This window comes from Arachis hypogaea, chromosome 5, assembly GCF_003086295.3.
Source record: "Arachis hypogaea cultivar Tifrunner chromosome 5, arahy.Tifrunner.gnm2.J5K5, whole genome shotgun sequence".
Lineage (NCBI taxonomy): Eukaryota > Viridiplantae > Streptophyta > Magnoliopsida > Fabales > Fabaceae > Arachis > Arachis hypogaea.
This window is the reverse complement of record NC_092040.1, coordinates 112,685,854-112,702,920: the sequence shown is the minus strand read 5'-3', so window position 1 is coordinate 112,702,920 and position 17,067 is coordinate 112,685,854. Positions and strand designations below refer to the sequence as shown.

At 32.1% G+C, this 17,067-nt stretch overlaps 2 protein-coding genes across 2 annotated transcripts; one reads left to right on the top strand and one right to left on the bottom strand.

Moving 5' to 3' along the window:
- Positions 1 to 1,992: 1,992 nt before the first annotated feature.
- LOC112802840 (single-strand DNA endonuclease 1) lies at positions 1,993 to 6,378 on the bottom strand. The gene is made up of 14 exons (XM_025846209.3): positions 6,148 to 6,378; positions 5,885 to 6,042; positions 5,033 to 5,094; positions 4,756 to 4,883; positions 4,443 to 4,494; positions 4,228 to 4,300; positions 4,049 to 4,122; positions 3,824 to 3,883; positions 3,631 to 3,724; positions 3,410 to 3,509; positions 3,253 to 3,335; positions 2,963 to 3,063; positions 2,736 to 2,866; positions 1,993 to 2,650 (listed from the first exon to the last, which is right to left on the bottom strand). The coding sequence occupies exons 1-14, from the start codon at positions 6,213 to 6,215 to the stop codon at positions 2,137 to 2,139; spliced, it is 1,698 nt and encodes a 565-aa protein (XP_025701994.1). The 5' UTR covers positions 6,216 to 6,378; the 3' UTR covers positions 1,993 to 2,136.
- Positions 6,379 to 12,481: 6,103 nt separating this feature from the next.
- Positions 12,482 to 14,674, top strand: LOC112802839 (membrane steroid-binding protein 1). The gene is made up of 2 exons (XM_025846208.3): positions 12,482 to 12,900; positions 14,100 to 14,674. Exons 1-2 carry the CDS (start codon positions 12,590 to 12,592, stop codon positions 14,455 to 14,457), a joined length of 669 nt encoding a protein of 222 aa, XP_025701993.1. The 5' UTR covers positions 12,482 to 12,589; the 3' UTR covers positions 14,458 to 14,674.
- The last annotated feature ends 2,393 nt before the right edge of the window (positions 14,675 to 17,067 follow it).

Sequence of the window (17,067 nt, the reverse complement as noted above, 5' to 3'; positions counted from 1 at the left end):
CTATACTATACATGAAAAACCAGCTAGCCAATTGAACATTGTTAAAAACTATAATTCCTGCATGGTTAGTATGTATCCAAGTTATTTATTAGCAACGATTATACAGGTCAATTCATATTATGATATAAAATTATCTCCCATAAAAACTTAAAAACTTAAATTATTAGATAGAAGTATGTAATAAATTTTAGGTTTAATTATTCTATTATTAATTCTTATAATTTCATAAAATTTATAATTATATTTTTATATATTTTTCTTTTAATTATATATTTTAATTTTATAATTAGATTTTTTATGTACAAATAATTAAAATTAATAAAATATTCTTCTTAAAAATATATAATAAAAAATTTAATTAAGTTTTTAATTATGGATATTTTTAATTTATAAAAAAATATTCTATTAATTACTCTATTATTTTTTATACTGATAAAAATTTAATTATAAAATTAAATTAAAATAGTATAAAAATTTAAATAAAACATATAAAAATCTAATTATAAATTTTATAAATTTACAAAAATTAATAGAATAATTTAACCTAAATTTTATATCTAATAATAAGTTCATCGCCTCTCTATTTTAAACTTATAGGTTATTGTATTATTGTGTCATTAACTTAATTATACCAAAGAGAGATTCTCTTCTGTTCAATTCAATAATTTATCTTCTGGTACAATAATTGTTATAAGTTATTCATTTCTTGAGCATGCTTTGCTTCTTTGACTATCTCAATCATAATAAATAATAATAGGCTATACAATTTTGGACACAATAATCAAGAAAACAGTATATAAGCTAAGAGTTTATACGTAATTTTGGATTCCCTGTACCACAGTTACGTGTGCATTTGCATTGCTAAACTTAAAAAAAGGTTTGCTGAAATTAAATAGTATTATTTTAAAAAATTACCTACAAGTTATATGTTTAACTTATAAAAGTAGTATATTAAAGTTTAATTCTGATGTATTCATAATTTTTATATAATCTTTTAAATTGTATTTATTTTTTAAAATATTTTTTTATACGTTAAATATAAAAAGTAGTTATTTTTATTAATAATATTTGATTAAAAGTGAATCAAAATTAAGTTCATATATTTAAAATTAAAAAAAAAAGTAAAAGCTTAGGATCTTAACGTATCACTGGCAAAGAATGAAATTCTACTTGAAAAGAATGACCGAATGACACTATAAATGGATGAGGTTCTTTTGTCATTATTGTTAACACGTGGTCCTTATCAAGAGATTGACCAAGACTTTTTATACATCTTGTATTTTAATTAGTTTACTATGTCTATATTATTTTATACGTTTTGGGCGTAATCCTATTTAACATTTTTTTTAGTTTTATAGAAAATATTTCATTTTAATTATAAGAAAAATGATAAATAAATATATTAATTCATTACGGTTGATTTTATGCCTCTGGAGTCTTATATTTACTCTCTAAATTATCGATATTGTTCTTATACTTCTGTCATGTAGGACATTTTGCTAATTATTTATCTTTGACTTTCGGTAGGACTAAATTGAAACTAAATAAAACTTTTTTGGATTCACATTTGTTTTGAAATATTGAGATGAAAATGGAGAGATTAAGACTCAGTATCTATTTTTTTTAGTCTAGATATTAGTACTAAAATTTCAGTCTCTGAATCTCTATCTCTAAAATTTTAATATTTCACTACCTTCAAAAAGTGAAAATACAAGAGACTGAAACTTTTGAAGATAAAAACTGAAATTTTAATAACATTTTATATTTAAAATACCTCTATTGTAATTAATTAATTCCAACTTTACTTTTTGTGCAAATTAAATTAGAACGTCATTCTTATTTCAGTCTTTGTCTCCTATTTTACACAACACAATACTAAAACGTATTTCAATCTGTATCTCTTAGTCTCTGTCCCTCAATCTCAGTCTCTCGATCATTGTCTCTCTTCCAAACACTACCTCAATGTCAGCAGCCAAATCTAAATAATAATGATAACACCAGCAACAATAATTCGAGCTTAATATAATCAAATAAGCGTTAGAATTCTTTCATCAACATATTTAACATCGAAGATGAGTAACAATAATACATCTGTTTTTTACATATTAGTTTACAATTAGAAACAAACATTGCCATTCAGTGCATTTCATTTCTAATACTTGCTAAGAACAATCTCAAGTCTTTTGCTTTCTCCTTGTGTTCAGGTGACATGTCATTTTCTATGTCACTCAAATTAATCACTTCAACATTTTGTTTACTTGATCGTTGTTCATGAGATTTCTTAGGTGCTGGTGAAGGGCTCAGAAGATCTATGACCTCAACTTTATGCATACTTGAAATGGTAATGGAACTAGAAACAGCATCATTGGTAGATATGTTCCTGATATCTTCTATGTTACCATGGGATTGATATGAAAACTCTGAGGTGCTGAGATCAGTTGCAGCCATTGCAGTTGAAAATCCGAAACTCTCACCATTGTGGTTGCCTTTGTCTCCCAGATTGATATCCAGCAACAAATTCTGAAGCTTTTCATCAAGTTCAGCCACAGATGATGCAGTTTCATTCTTCTTTGATCTTCTTTTCTGAATGTTTTGTTTCTTCTTTTGAGCTTTTCTCTCCTCAAACTCCAAAATCTTCTCAGGACATGCACTGCACATCATGAATAACATAACAAATACTACTTTAAGTGTGATTAAAGAAAGGAATTAAACAGGTTCATCAGTTACATTACTACCTTTCTATAAGATCTGCAGGTACTATTGAAGTTTCAAGTCCATCCATTTTTTCCCAAGAAACTTCATAGCATTCTCTCCCTTGAACTCTTCTGTTCTTGACTATTTCCGAAACAGGACACTTCACAGGGATCTGTAATACAAGAGAGACATCTTCACATTCTAGTTCAATTGTGCATCCAACACTATAACATTCTAAGTAAAAACAATACAAGGGGATTAACAGAACCTCATGTAAAGGAGGGTTCAATCCAAGTTCAGATGAAGTTATCCGCAAATTAGCAAATCTTCGTAAATCTCTCTCAGCGATGCTCGGAAGGATGTAACCATCTATTTCATGAAATGAAACTTCAATCAGCATAACTAACCATCTATTACTGCAAACTTGTAACAATTCTTAATATTAGAATAACATTGAATATAAACTCTATAGTTCTGAACCAATAACATTATTGTCACATAGCAACCCAACTAAAGCATAAGAATATAAGATCTTGACTAATTATGAAGATTAAGAACCTGTTTTCTCTGAAGGCCACTCAAACAATTCAGTACATATCTGATGGAGTTTAATACGTTGAAACTGGTACTGAGCCAAAGCCCTAAAAATAGTTGAATTACTGATGTCACTCAACAACTATGGTTTACTTGTAACGAATGAACGAAATAAGCCTACCTATGCACAACATCTGAATCTGCTGAGTGACATTTTGGTTTCATATAAGCATTAATTACTTGCAAAACCTTCTCGTCTTTCTGTAAATTATTTACACCTCCTGCATAGATAAAAATAAAAGACAAACAAAATTCCCACTGATGAGTATCTTGAAAAATGCTCCTGACATGAGTAAAAGTTGTATAAAACTAATGGAACTAAAATGTAGCATAGAAGGTAACCTTTTCTTTTTTTGGCCCATTCAAGCCCTTCAGAAGCAATTTTTTTAAGAACAAATTTGTCCCCAATTGATTTTACAATCTGGCAAGCTGATTCCTACAGAAAAGGAGAAAATCATGCAAAAATATAAGCATCTGTATAACATGTAATCCCCAGCTCTGCTAAGCAACATGGTGTTATTCTGGACCGACTTACCGGACCCAAACCATGAACCCCTTGGTAATAGTCACAGCCAAGAAGTAAAGAGAGAGCAATCTGAAGAATGAACAATTCGAATTAGCAACAGAACTGTTTGAATTAGCAATATACAAACACAGTGCCCAATGACACATAATCAATCAGTTATAAAATGTAAAAATAAAAGAAAACAAGTGTGATGATTCTTAAGTACTACTACTTGAAACTCAATCAGAAGGTTACCAGTGAATCCCTTCCAAATCCAAGTTTTGTTTCAATGTCTGCCATCTCATAACAAACAATATGTCCACCGTCACCTAACCCATAATAAAAAGTTTCTTATAAGTTGTATGTATGGATATAATGAGTAATCAATGTCCAAAAAAATCAAGATATGATAAAAAAAATGGTGTTCTGCTCACCGAGGCAGATATCCCTATACACCGTCCTTGCACCAAAAAGAAATATATCTGAATCTGAACTGAAACATCCATCCTACCAAAATTAAAAATGGATGTCAAGAGTAACGATACTTTAGTCAACAAAAATAGCATAAGGCATAAGCATCACACGAAAATCAAATAATAATGAGTAAAACAACAGTGTTTGTGGCCAAATAAGTATACATGGTACCCACACATAATGACTCAAAGTTCAACAAAGCACACTGAGCTTCAGCTTCTTCAATCCTGAATTTTGAAAAAAACAGCAATTCAACATTAGTTCAAAATAACACACTTTTAAATCATTTGGTGCAACCTTTTCAATCAACCACTAAAAAGAACTAAAGTAGATACTAGATGTATTCATTTACTCTAGAACTAATATCCTCTTAAATTTACAAAAATTAACTGAGAGATTTTCATGGTCTATTAAATACAAAGTTAAATGTACTTTCATGTAGACAAATTATGACAGCATTATTTAGAGGAAAACAGATTACATTATACCCATTCAAACAAGAAATGCCAAGAGCCATCCCCAAGGCTTTAGCCTCCTTTATCATTATAGAAAACTCAGACCCCATGTTTCTTCTTAATGATGTCACTTGCTGTGAGTTAGTTTCATTATGTTCCACCTGTTATTATTAATGTTAGTTAGTTAGTTAGTGAGTTTAAAAGAGGCAAGAAAGGGAATGGGAGAAATATAACATATACAAGTAAATATTTATAAAGTGTGCTATATTTAAAAATGGAAAAAGGAAACAAATATGAGAGGGAAACTAACCTCTTTCCCCATGTTCAAGCGGCGCCTATAAGTTGATAATTTGATGGCAGGAATTGACCCGTCTGCCAGACATTGAAGATTACTCATTATCAAGGGTTACAAGAGGCTAATGTAAAAGCAAGCAAATTCAACAGGGATGCATATAGGCAGAATACACGATAATAAAAACATCATAATTAATGTAGGAAGATAAACCCTAACTATCACCACTATAAAAGATGCCATAAGTCAATAGCATACATCATTACATCCAATTACTGAAAAAACAAGAGCCAGGAAAAAGCATTCACCCCATTGCTTCCTGAATTAAGGGTTTATCCTTAAGTTTGGGACCATTGGTTGTTATGCATATGGTGGATAGGCTAACTAATAAAAACCATACAGTAATTCTATACCAATGAAACTAACCTTTAGAAGTTTTAACAGTGAAATTCCCAAACTAAAATCAAATTCAGATCCATACTCGTCTCATCATTCTTAAATTACCCCTGCAACTTCAATAACTATACTTCCAGCTCCAATGACCAATCCAATCACAGTGGACAACCACCACAGTAGAAGAAATAGATACATGTATGCCTAAAGTGTATCACCTCTAACCATAAATAAAAATCACTGACTTTTTTCATATCTATCACAATTCAACTATCCTCCCTGCATTCACTATACCCAAACCTCACCAGTAAAAAATGGAGGCCAAAAAAAAAAAAAAAGACTCAAATTTGCATTTGAAAGCTACAATCATATAGTTACATAAAATACAAAAATAGAAAACACCCCTTTTTTCTAAAGACTGTGTTTTTAGTTCACCCAAATCTCAAAACTTGAGAAGAAAAATTCTCAGTGGCACACCTGCGACGAAAACAACGTTGCAATTGAGAGCAATGAGAGCTCTGAGGCGGTGAAAGAGGCCTCTGAGGTAAACCTTCTCCTTCATGCAAGCGTGTGACTTGCTCACATTCTGAAGCTGCACCATCCAGCACGATAGGTCCACGCACACCCTCTTGTTCCTGTAGCTCAAAATGAAAAATCCAACATACACCAACTTCAATTCAGCAAAAAGGGTACACAATTCTGCATAAAAAACAGATTTTGACAGTGAAAGTGCGCTTAACTGGAGATGGTGAAGCGGAACCGTTTTCTTGCATGATTCGAGGATGTCCCACAAATTCTTGACACCCATTTTCAGAACGGAGAATGAGAGTATGAGACGTTGCTCTGATTGAGAGGCAGAGACAGTGTTGCTTCTTCAAAAGGAGGGAAAAATGCGAAACCTTTTGGAGAGAGAACGAGAGGTTTCGATTTCAAACTCGTTAGATTGGAAGTAGTTTCGAACAAAGGGACCAAAGAACGACGCCGTTTTGAGACAAATTACGTTTATAATTTAATCACTAGCTATAATTAACAAAATTTTTAAAATAATTGTTCAGCACAAAAAATTTACTTTTCAACTATAATTAATTAATTATTATCATTTGAAAAGAAGCTAAATAATATTGATTTTGATACATATTTTTATAAACAATACAATACGCTTAATAGTTTTAAGTTTTAACATAATTATTTATATTTATTTATAAAATTTTTATGAAAAATAAAGATTATTTTACAATTTAACATAATTTAACAGTAATAATTATAATTAATCTATATCCCAAACACTTTGCAAATATGTAATCTATGTAAAAAATAACAGTCGTAACATAATTTAAAGAGTAATTTATCTAAATAAATTAAAATGCAACCAAAATTATTCGATTATAATTTTTTATAATTCATTATCTGAATAAATTTTTTCATCTATCATATGTTATACAACAAAATATTTTTACTTTATATTAATTTTTTTACATTATCAATTTATGTGAAACGAATTTTTAATCATCGTTTAAATAAGATATTAAATTTAAAATACAATTTTATTATTTTTTCTTTGAAACAATACAATAACTATTTTTATTTATATTGAAGTATAATTATTGTACTATATCAAAGAGAAAATAATAAAATTGCATTTTAAACTTAATATCTTATTTAAAAGATGATTAAAGATTCGTTTCACATAGATGGATAATGTAAAAAAATTAATATAAAATAAAATATTTTATTGTGTAGAATATAGTAGGTAAAAAAATTATTGTATAACTAGTATTTAGTATTTTATTGTATATGATATAGTAGATAAAAATAGAAAAAAAATGTAAGATATGTTTTATGTATGTTTTATTGGGGTCTAGAATTTTGTATTATAAAAAAATAGCAAATTATATAAAAATAAAATTAGATGTGCAAAAATAGAATTAAAACTGAAACTTCATACCACACACAATGTTAAATATAAATTTAATAATAAAAATAGAATGGTAAAATATAAAAGATTTTCTATTATAAATGGTTTTATTTTTATAAAAAAATTCGTATAAACTTTTTAAATAGTTTTATTTTGATATAGAAATTAAATTAATTTTTTATATTTGATTTTTTTATATTAAGATATAAGAAAATATAATACTTGACAAAATAAAATAGGTTAATTATTTAATTTGAAGCTTGTTTAAGATTAAGTTAAATATGTAACGGCCGTAAAAATAGAAAACTCTCTCCACCCTCTATTATGAAGAATGGCACTCAACTATTTTACATTTGCCTACCACTTGTCACGGCCTTATATACACTCCAATGCTACCGTATCGACACTCGGATTTACTCAACCTCTCGAGTTAAAATCAAGTCAGTCTAACCCTCAATACTAGCAAGAAAGTTAAGAACACAAGAAAAATGAAATTTTGGTGGAAAGAATATTTTATTACTCGAGTGTTTGTTACAAATGACTCACACATGACCCACACACAAACTCTCACCTCCTATTTATAGCCATTCATCTCCTCAATTGATGGTTGGGATTAAATCTAATCTACGGTCTAGATTAATCATCTAGAACATTCATTACAAATATCTATCATACCACAACTTTCTACACATTTCTAGATTATTCCATACTACTATTCATACTTCTATATATATCCACACTCTTCTAGAATACTCCATGACATTCTAGAGTCTTCTAAAACCTTCTAGGCAGCGGCGGAGCTTAGTTGAGACAATGAGGTCATGGCCCCAAACTTTTGTTAAAAAAAATTAGTAATACTTCTTCAAAAAATAAAAAAATAGTTTAGTTAGTTCAAATACTTTACTATGACTTAAAATACCAAAGTTCAATCTTCATCTCTTGCTTTTATTATACAATAGTTTTTAGTTTTAAACATTCAAACATGTTGGATTTGGATTGAATCGAGTGTATTCACATTTCGCAGCTCCTCTATTTAATAAGCAACACCCCTTCTACCTTTATAAGTTCAAATATAAAAAATTATGTATTTTTTATTTATATAATTTAATATTATTTTATATTGTATTGTTAATTTAATTTAATTTTTTATATGATACAAAATATTAGAATATTCAATAAATATTGATATTATTGTATTTGTATAAATTGATAAAAAAATTCAATAAATATTATAAATTTTAATATTTATCCTTCTAATAACTTCTTTTTTAAATATTTTACAGGATATATATTCAAATTTTTATATAAAATAATTATGAAAAATTAAAGAATTGATGTATTCTTTTAGAGGAATGCTAATATTTAAAAAGGAGAACATATAACTTTTATAATATCAACACTTGGAGATAGTTCTTCTACTTTAATGAATCACGAAAAAAGTGAGATACAACTTTCAAAAGTTCAAAGAGTTGCATCTGATGAATTTGATCTTAATTCTTTGGAATGAAACCCTAGAAAACGGATCCAAATTTGGTAATATCACCCAAATCAGAGAGATGAGGTTAGACGAGCTTATCTTAAATGGGGTTCATATGAAAAACATATTGACAATTATCTTCTATTTGGCCCCCCCAAAATTTTGTTTCAAGCTCCACCACTGCTTCTAGGGTATTCTGGGAGCTTCTAGGACATTTTAGAACGTTCTGGAACCATCTAGAGTATTCTCAAATACTCCAAAAAACTTTAGAAACACGGTTAAATTTAACTTTCTAAAACTTATCGTGATATCACCAACCACTCATACGATCCATACCTCATGACACATGTGGTCTTAGGCTCATCACCATCAGCAATTCTCACTTGGTAATATCCTTACCTCAATCCAATTTTGAAAACCACTTGACTCTACTAAGTTGTTCAAACAAATCAGCTATCACAGAAATAAGGTATTTATTCTTGATGGGTTACCTTGTTAAATGTTTGATAGTCAATGCATAGTCTCAACAAACCATCATGCTTCTTTTGGAATTAGACTGGTGCGTCATAAGGTGCCTTCGATAGACGGATGAATCCAGCATCTAGCAAATCCTTGAGTTACTTCTTCAGCTCCTCAAGTTCTGGTGGTGCCATCCTATAAGGTGTTGAGGCAGGCGGCTTTGCTCCTGAATCTAATTCAATCTTGTGGTCCACCTTCCTCCTAAGTGGTGGTTGTTTTGGCAACTCGAGAGGCATCACATATTTATTTTCTTCAAGGACTTTCTTGATTTCAGGAGGAACGTCTTCTCTTTCAGATGTTGACTCCTCTTGTAATAGAACAAAATATGTAATTTCTCCTTTCTTAAACCCTTTTTTGAGTTGCATAGCAGAGAGCATCGATGGTCCTCCAACTTTAGAGACTGTAGGGACCATGCATGGAGACCTTTTCTCCATGACGCATACTATGTCATAGTATAGCATAACTGCATAGGTATTATATTTCCCTTCCTTTGCAAATCAAGTCCGATGACTATTTTGAAATCGTCCATGGGTGTTACTGAGAAATCCATAAGACCCTTCCAAGAACCAAGAGTCATCTCAACCCCTTTTGTTACTCCGTTAAGAGGTTCACTCTTGTTATTCACGGATTTGAACCAGCCATTCTTTTCGATGATCTTTAACCCAAGCCTCTTTGCTTCATCAGGCGTGATGAAGTTGTGTGTAGCACCAGTGTCGATCATAGCCATGACGGGTTTTTCATTTATAAAGGTCTTGACATATATCAAGCCTTTCTTTTATGTGGTGCTTGCCTCTTTGCCCTTCACAGTATTCATGAGTTGGATAGATCCAACACACTCATTTACTTGAATTTGGGCCTCTCGTTCCTCGACGATAGATGCCAGAGTCCCTAGCTTGGGACAGTCCTTCATTTAGTGTGGTCCCTTGCACATGAAGCATCCTCCTTTGGGCATGAAAATCTTCTTTTTTTTCTTGTACTCTTTCTTTGAAGAGTATTTTCCTTCCTTAGCTTATTGGTTGAGAAACTCTTCTCCTTCTCTCCCCCACCTTTAGTAGAACTAGGTTTGGAGGAAAACTTGGGTTTAGAGTCTCCCCTATGATACTCAGTGAGTGATTCGGCCACCACGATGACCTCATCGACATCCTTAACATTCCTTCTTTGTAGTTGTTGCTTTGCCCAAGATTGGAGTCCATCAATGAAAAAAAACAATGCATCCTCTTATGCTAAGTTGGGGATTTAAAGCATGAGAGTAGTGAACTTCTTTATATAGTCGTTAATCATACTCTTGTGCTTCAACTCCCTCAACTTCTTTCTTACTTCATAAGGCACATTCTCAAGGAAGAATTTTATTTTCAATTCCCTTTTGAAATCTTTCCATGTGGCTATGTTGCAAGTACCCTTCTCCATATCTAAGCATTTTCTCCTCCACCACAAAGTAGTATTATCAGAAAGGTATAGAGCTGCAGTACGTACCTTTATTGCTTCTTCGACCACCCCTTGGCCTTCAAAGTACCTCTCCATTTGCCATAGGAAGTTCTCCACCTCTTGAGCGTCCCTCACACCCTTGAATTCCTCTTATTTTGGAAGATCAATCTTTGTCGTCTCCCTTATAAAGGTTGGTAGAGATTTTGCCTCCTCGAACCAAACTCGAACTTCCTCAAATAGCTTTAAAGAATTCTCAAGTTTCTCTTCGATTTGGAGCATGCTTTCTTTAAAGCATCTAGTTCTCCTAACACGTGACCCTCGAGGGTCTCCTTATCATGTTCTATCATTTGAAAGCGCTCATCCATAGAAGATAGAACATTCTCCAACATAGAAACTCTATCTTCTAAGAAGTTAGAGTTCTTACCTCTAGGCTCACTTGAAGAGCGCACCTTCTTGCTTCCCCATTGAGAAGGAATAGTATCCCTTCCCTTTTGAGACTTAACATGCTCCATAGTTACGCTAGAAGTCATACCCACAAATCACTTGTATTCCCTCTTGAACTTTGCTCTGATACCGAATTGTCACGGCCTTGGATACACTCCAACGCTACCATATCGGCACTCGAACTTACTCAACCTCTCGAGTTAAAGTCAAGTCAACCTAACCCTCGATACTTAGCAAGAAAGTTAAGAACACAAGAGAAATGAAGTTTTGGTGGAAAGAACACTTTATTATTCAAGTGTTTGTTACAAATGACTCACACATGACCCACACACAAACTCTAACTCTCACCTCCTATTTATAGCTATCCACCTCCTCAATGGATGGTTGAGATTAAATCTAATCAACGGTCTAGATTAATCATCTAAAACCTTCATTACAAATATCTTTCATACTTCTATATATATCCATACTCTTCTAGAATACACCATGACCTTCTAGAGTCTTCTAGAACCTTCTAAGGTATTCCGAGACCTTCTAGGTCATTATAGAATGTTCTGAAACCATCTAGAGGATTCTCAAACACTCCAGAAAACTATACAAGCACTGTTAAATTTAACTTTTTAAAATTTATCGTGACACACTGCTGTATATAAGGAGTTTAGCTATGTATAATTTCGTGGCTCCCTCCCACATATTCCATAAGTTTCCATTTTTGCATAAACAGTTACACTCTCCAGCGGTTTATGCATGTTTATTCTTTCTTAGAAATCGCTCCACTCTATAGCGATTTCTAGTCAATCAGCTTCTCTTCATAATTCGCACTAGATTGTTGCATATTCTTTGTGTTTCGTAATCTGCTACACCCTGCATCAGTTTACATAGAAGTGTGAAAATGTTTATTTAGATAACGAATTGCATAAAGTTGTAATTGAGTAATTTTAATTGCATTTCAATTTATTTAGATAACTTGTTCTAATTTAAATAAATAAAATATTATATTTATTTAAAAAATTTTGATAATGATAATGATATTTTAATACTAATTATGTATATAAGGTAAAACTGAAAATTGTATGTATATTTATAAATGATACTATAAATTTGTATAAAAATATATAAATTATTTTTAATAGTACAATATTTACTAATATATTTTTAAAATTAGAATAAATAATTTGAAATAATTTTTTTTTTGAAAAAAATCATTTATATTGTTGTACTTTTTTTACCCACTGGTTAAAAATAAAAAAGATAACGTTTTTAGTTTTTACAAATCTAAGGCACCAAATAAGCTACGGAGTTTGATGCTGTTCTGTTCCTATAAAAATCTCACTTGTCTCTTTGTACGTGTCACTCTCTCTCTTCTCTTTTCTCTCTCTCTCTCTCTCACAGTCACACACAAATGGCTCTGCAACTGTGGGAGACTTTGAAGGAAGCAATAGTGGCTTACACTGGCCTCTCTCCACCCACCTTCTTCACTCTTTTGGCACTCTTCCTTGCCATTTACTACGTCGTTTCGGGCCTCTTTGGTTCCTCCGCTAATAACACCCATGGAGCCACCAGGGATTTCGAGCCGCAGATGCAGCCTCTGAAACCGCCGGTTCAGCTCGGTGAGGTCACGGAGGAGGAGCTCAAGGCCTATGATGGCACTGATCCTGAGAAGCCTCTGCTCATGGCCATCAAGGGTGAGATCTATGATGTTTCACAGAGCAGGTATATATAGTTTGGGGGAAAGGGGAAAATTTTGATTTTGATTATGACTCTTTTTGCTTTTTGTGATTGGGGATATGGGTCTTGTTTTTGATGGTCAAAGTATTTTTTTTGGGTATATTTTGTATTTTGAACCGAGTGTGAGTTTCAAGGAACTTTTTTGGTTTGCTTTTTGATGAAAAGGTAAAAATAGAAAATTGGGTATTGTATATTTCTGGAATTTCATTCTGTTTGTTTAACTTTAATACTTCTTGTGCCTTTTTTCTTTTTGTGTTGTAATCAGGTGATGATTTTATTTCATGCTTGTTTCTTATTTATTTATTTATATTTCTGTTGGGTTTGAAACTGATTTGTTTTTGTTTGCATGGAGGTCTTATTATTGTTTTTTAGAATGTGATTAGTGGTTATTTTGTCGTTGATATCATGAAAGGAGGATGTGCTTCTATGAAAGTTCTGAAATTTGGTGTGTTAAGCTAACTGAAACGATGGATGTATGTAGACCTATGTGGTATCCAAGTACACTCTTAAATTCTAAACCTACATTTTCCAACTTCTGATAATCTGGACCACTTTTGCTATGTCTAGTTTCAGTTAGGTGGAGAGTGGGTTGGTAAAATCTAGATTCTAGAGCGCTTTAGTGAAAATGACTTTTAACCAAAGTTGTGGCCTATGGTGAAAGTGACTGAATTTTATTTTCAACTCTTCATGAATGTGAGGTTCATGAGGTGCCTTCATTTGAACATTTCCACACCTTGTAAGCAACCTAACCTAGTCAACCAAGCAGTCCCTTAGTGAGGAGTCAGAAGTGATTTTTTCTCTAGCTGAAAAGGGTGTCTTGTTTGCATGTAGATGCTTCACACACTTCCATGTGTAATTGTGTTCTTTCCAATTTTTATAACTACATCTTTTTGATGAATTTCAAATTGATTTGGAGAAACTATAGAATTGTATGTTTCCTTAATCTGAATGAACCATAGTTTGATTGAAGTGGTTCTCTTTACAGCATTGATGTCCTATCTATTGTACCCACATAATGGATTTACCTGGAATTATGTATTGTTAGGTTACTTATTTTGAAATTAAGCTTGTTGGAGAGACTGATATTTTGAAGTTATGAGCTTTAGACATATAAAAAATCATCCAAAAGTAAACTGTCCTACAAAAAAAATGATAAATGCTTCTGTATGTGTATTTTCTGTTAGGATGTTTTATGGACCTGGTGGACCATATGCTCTATTTGCCGGCAAGGATGCTAGCAGAGCGTTAGCAAAAATGTCTTTCGAAGAGAAAGACCTAACTGGTGATATATCTGGTCTTGGACCATTTGAGCTTGAGGCGTTGCAAGACTGGGAATACAAGTTTATGAGCAAGTATGTTAAAGTTGGAACCATCAAAAAGGAAGTTCCAGTGACCGAAGGAGAATTCAAAGGTGAATCATCAGAATCCTCTCCCCAAGATGGTGATGCTCCCAAACCTACTATTGAAGAAGGTGGCTCCTCAGAAAACGTAGCTGTTAAAAGTGAGGAAAACCATTCACATGTTGATGCAGATAAAGAGTAATGGCTGATGTCTAACAAATACTTACAAATAATGGAATCGGTTACATAGAGGCTTATGAGAAAATGTTGATCTTTTGTGGATGTGTTCAACATGATTTGGGACAAGTTTTCTTTTAGTTTAGGTTGGATTTTACTATGGAACTTTGTTTAAATGTTGCATTTGATGAATAATGAATCTTAAAGGGTCAATTTTCTATATTACTTGTCCTCTATTTAAATGTTGGTCAATTTTCTATATTACTTTGGTACAACCGATTCTGTGAGTATTGCTTATGTGATTGAGGTGCATGGTTGATTCCTGAACACAACAAAAAACTAAGGTTATGTTTGAGAGAATTTTTTAGAATAGAGATTCTGTTAGATGATTTAACATGTTTGATTGAATTACTATTTACCTGTTCTTAACTATCAATTTTTACGTAAAGACAATTATATGTAAATTTTTATCCCTTTTTGAATAAACCCCAAAACAACCCCTGACAATTACCTTGAAAGATAACGAGGCTCTTAACAAAAAAAAATCTCAACCCGGCCCTTGATAATTACTTCGAAAGGACAACGAGGTTCCTGTGCCAAAAAAAATTGATGTTGTTTTTTTTGGTACAGGGGTGTTTTTTTTCTTGGGGGCTTCATTGTCCTTGGTAATTGTCAGAGTCGGGTAGGGTATTCACTCTTTTTAGTGGATAGAGTGTCATCAACAGTTTGGACTCCAGAAGGGGATGGTCGGGTGCGAAGGGATCGGTGACAATGATAGGGGTGAGCATCGATTCGGAGTTGGAAGATGGTTACTGTCACATATGGATAGCTGTTCCCTTGTCTCTCACCGCATTCCACAACTTCAAGGGTGACGAAAACTTGCCATTGAACTCCCTTCCACAACCCTATGAAAAGTGAAAACTTGCCATAGCTGATTTGTGCAAGCATCTTTTCCATGCTGGCTATCATTCCCAAACAGATGTTGAAAGTTGCATTGCATGTCTCTTTTTCATAACACGCATACCAATCAACATTTGAGAACTTCAAAGTACTTAGTTTTCGTGTCAAAGTGATATGATACAAAAGATGGACAGTGAAAAGTGAATTCAAGCTCAAAATTGCATATCTAAAAGGCATATGTATCTTATCCAACATCAAATTTTAGGATTGAATTGCAGGGTGGTGGGGCGTGTGTGGGGGTGTATGACAGGTTTGAAACTTGCTGGGATCTTGGCTTTGTGCATGTTGTTATGAGAGCAGACAGCAAAGTTGTGGTTGGACACTACACTCCTAACAAATGGAAAAGGCCATGCCTTGCATTGTCACATCCATTTTTGTAGTTTCTAGAACCACTCAACCAATCCTTGGATTGTATTCTTTGTCATCATCATCTAATCATCAACAACAAAGTCTTCTATCCAATACATATTACTCTTGTATATATGTGTATTATATATCTTCTTACTATTAGATAATGTGAATTTCATACTGATGTAAGTCTGTTTGATGCATAAGATGGAGCATAAATATCTGAAAATCTCCACTCATACATTAAATAGTCCTCTAATTTTTATTGAAAAAATATCAAACCACTTAGTTTGGTATGGTAGACCCTTGAAATAATTTGTCAATTTTGATCTTAATTTGGCATGAGATAAACGTGGATATGGATTGGATTTGTGGACAAAATTGGGGTACCCAAATTTAAATTTTAAACTCATACTAACTTGTTTATGATATACATGCTTTTTATTTCACCTGTTGCACAAAGTTAGAACTACTATTCATATTATGCAGAAAAAATAAAAAATAAAAGGTGACGTGTAAAATTAGTACTGCTTTGCTTGCATATTCATTGCACTCTCTACTTACCTACCCCATACTCTATGGTCATAGATTTAAAAGCTCAAATTAATTGGGTTGTCCCATTTCTCTTGTTAATAATGAACCAACAACTGCTGTTCTATTCAATCAAAATCAAAATCCAATACGAATGAGAAGATGCCAGTTCATTCAGCTTCTTATTACCCATTGCTACCCTAAGAGATTGATGAATAAACTTTGCCCATTATAACAAAATACTCCATATCTTTGGAAAAGTCAAATGAGTTAAGTTACCCTTCTACTGTTTCTTCTTCCTTTTTTCCCACCTTAAATTTCTCTTGGCCATTCCAACTGTATTTTATGATATCTATGCAATCCCCTTGTTGAACCATAAGAAAGAATGAAAGACAATTTTGTGCATTGAGACACATAAATAACATTGCTAAACATTCAAATTAGTTACACACACTTCAATACTCATAGCATCATGGTTTAATTTTCCTGCATTCTTGTATTCTTATCTTAAATAATATTTACCTTTCAAAGTGATAATAAGGCTTTCATATTTATATTGACTTTTTATAAAATAGCTTACAAACTTTAAATGTTTTGATACATTTGACTAAACTGTTTAACATACAAATATTTTTATGTAAGAGTCACTATTATTTTATTCCAAAATGCTATTTGTAAGTAGGGGTGTTCGCGGTGCGATTTGGTTCGATTTTAAGGGAAAACGCTTAATTTATGTTCGGTGTGGTTTGGATTAGATGATTTTTTTTTGAAATCCGATCCGATCCGATTACAAGCG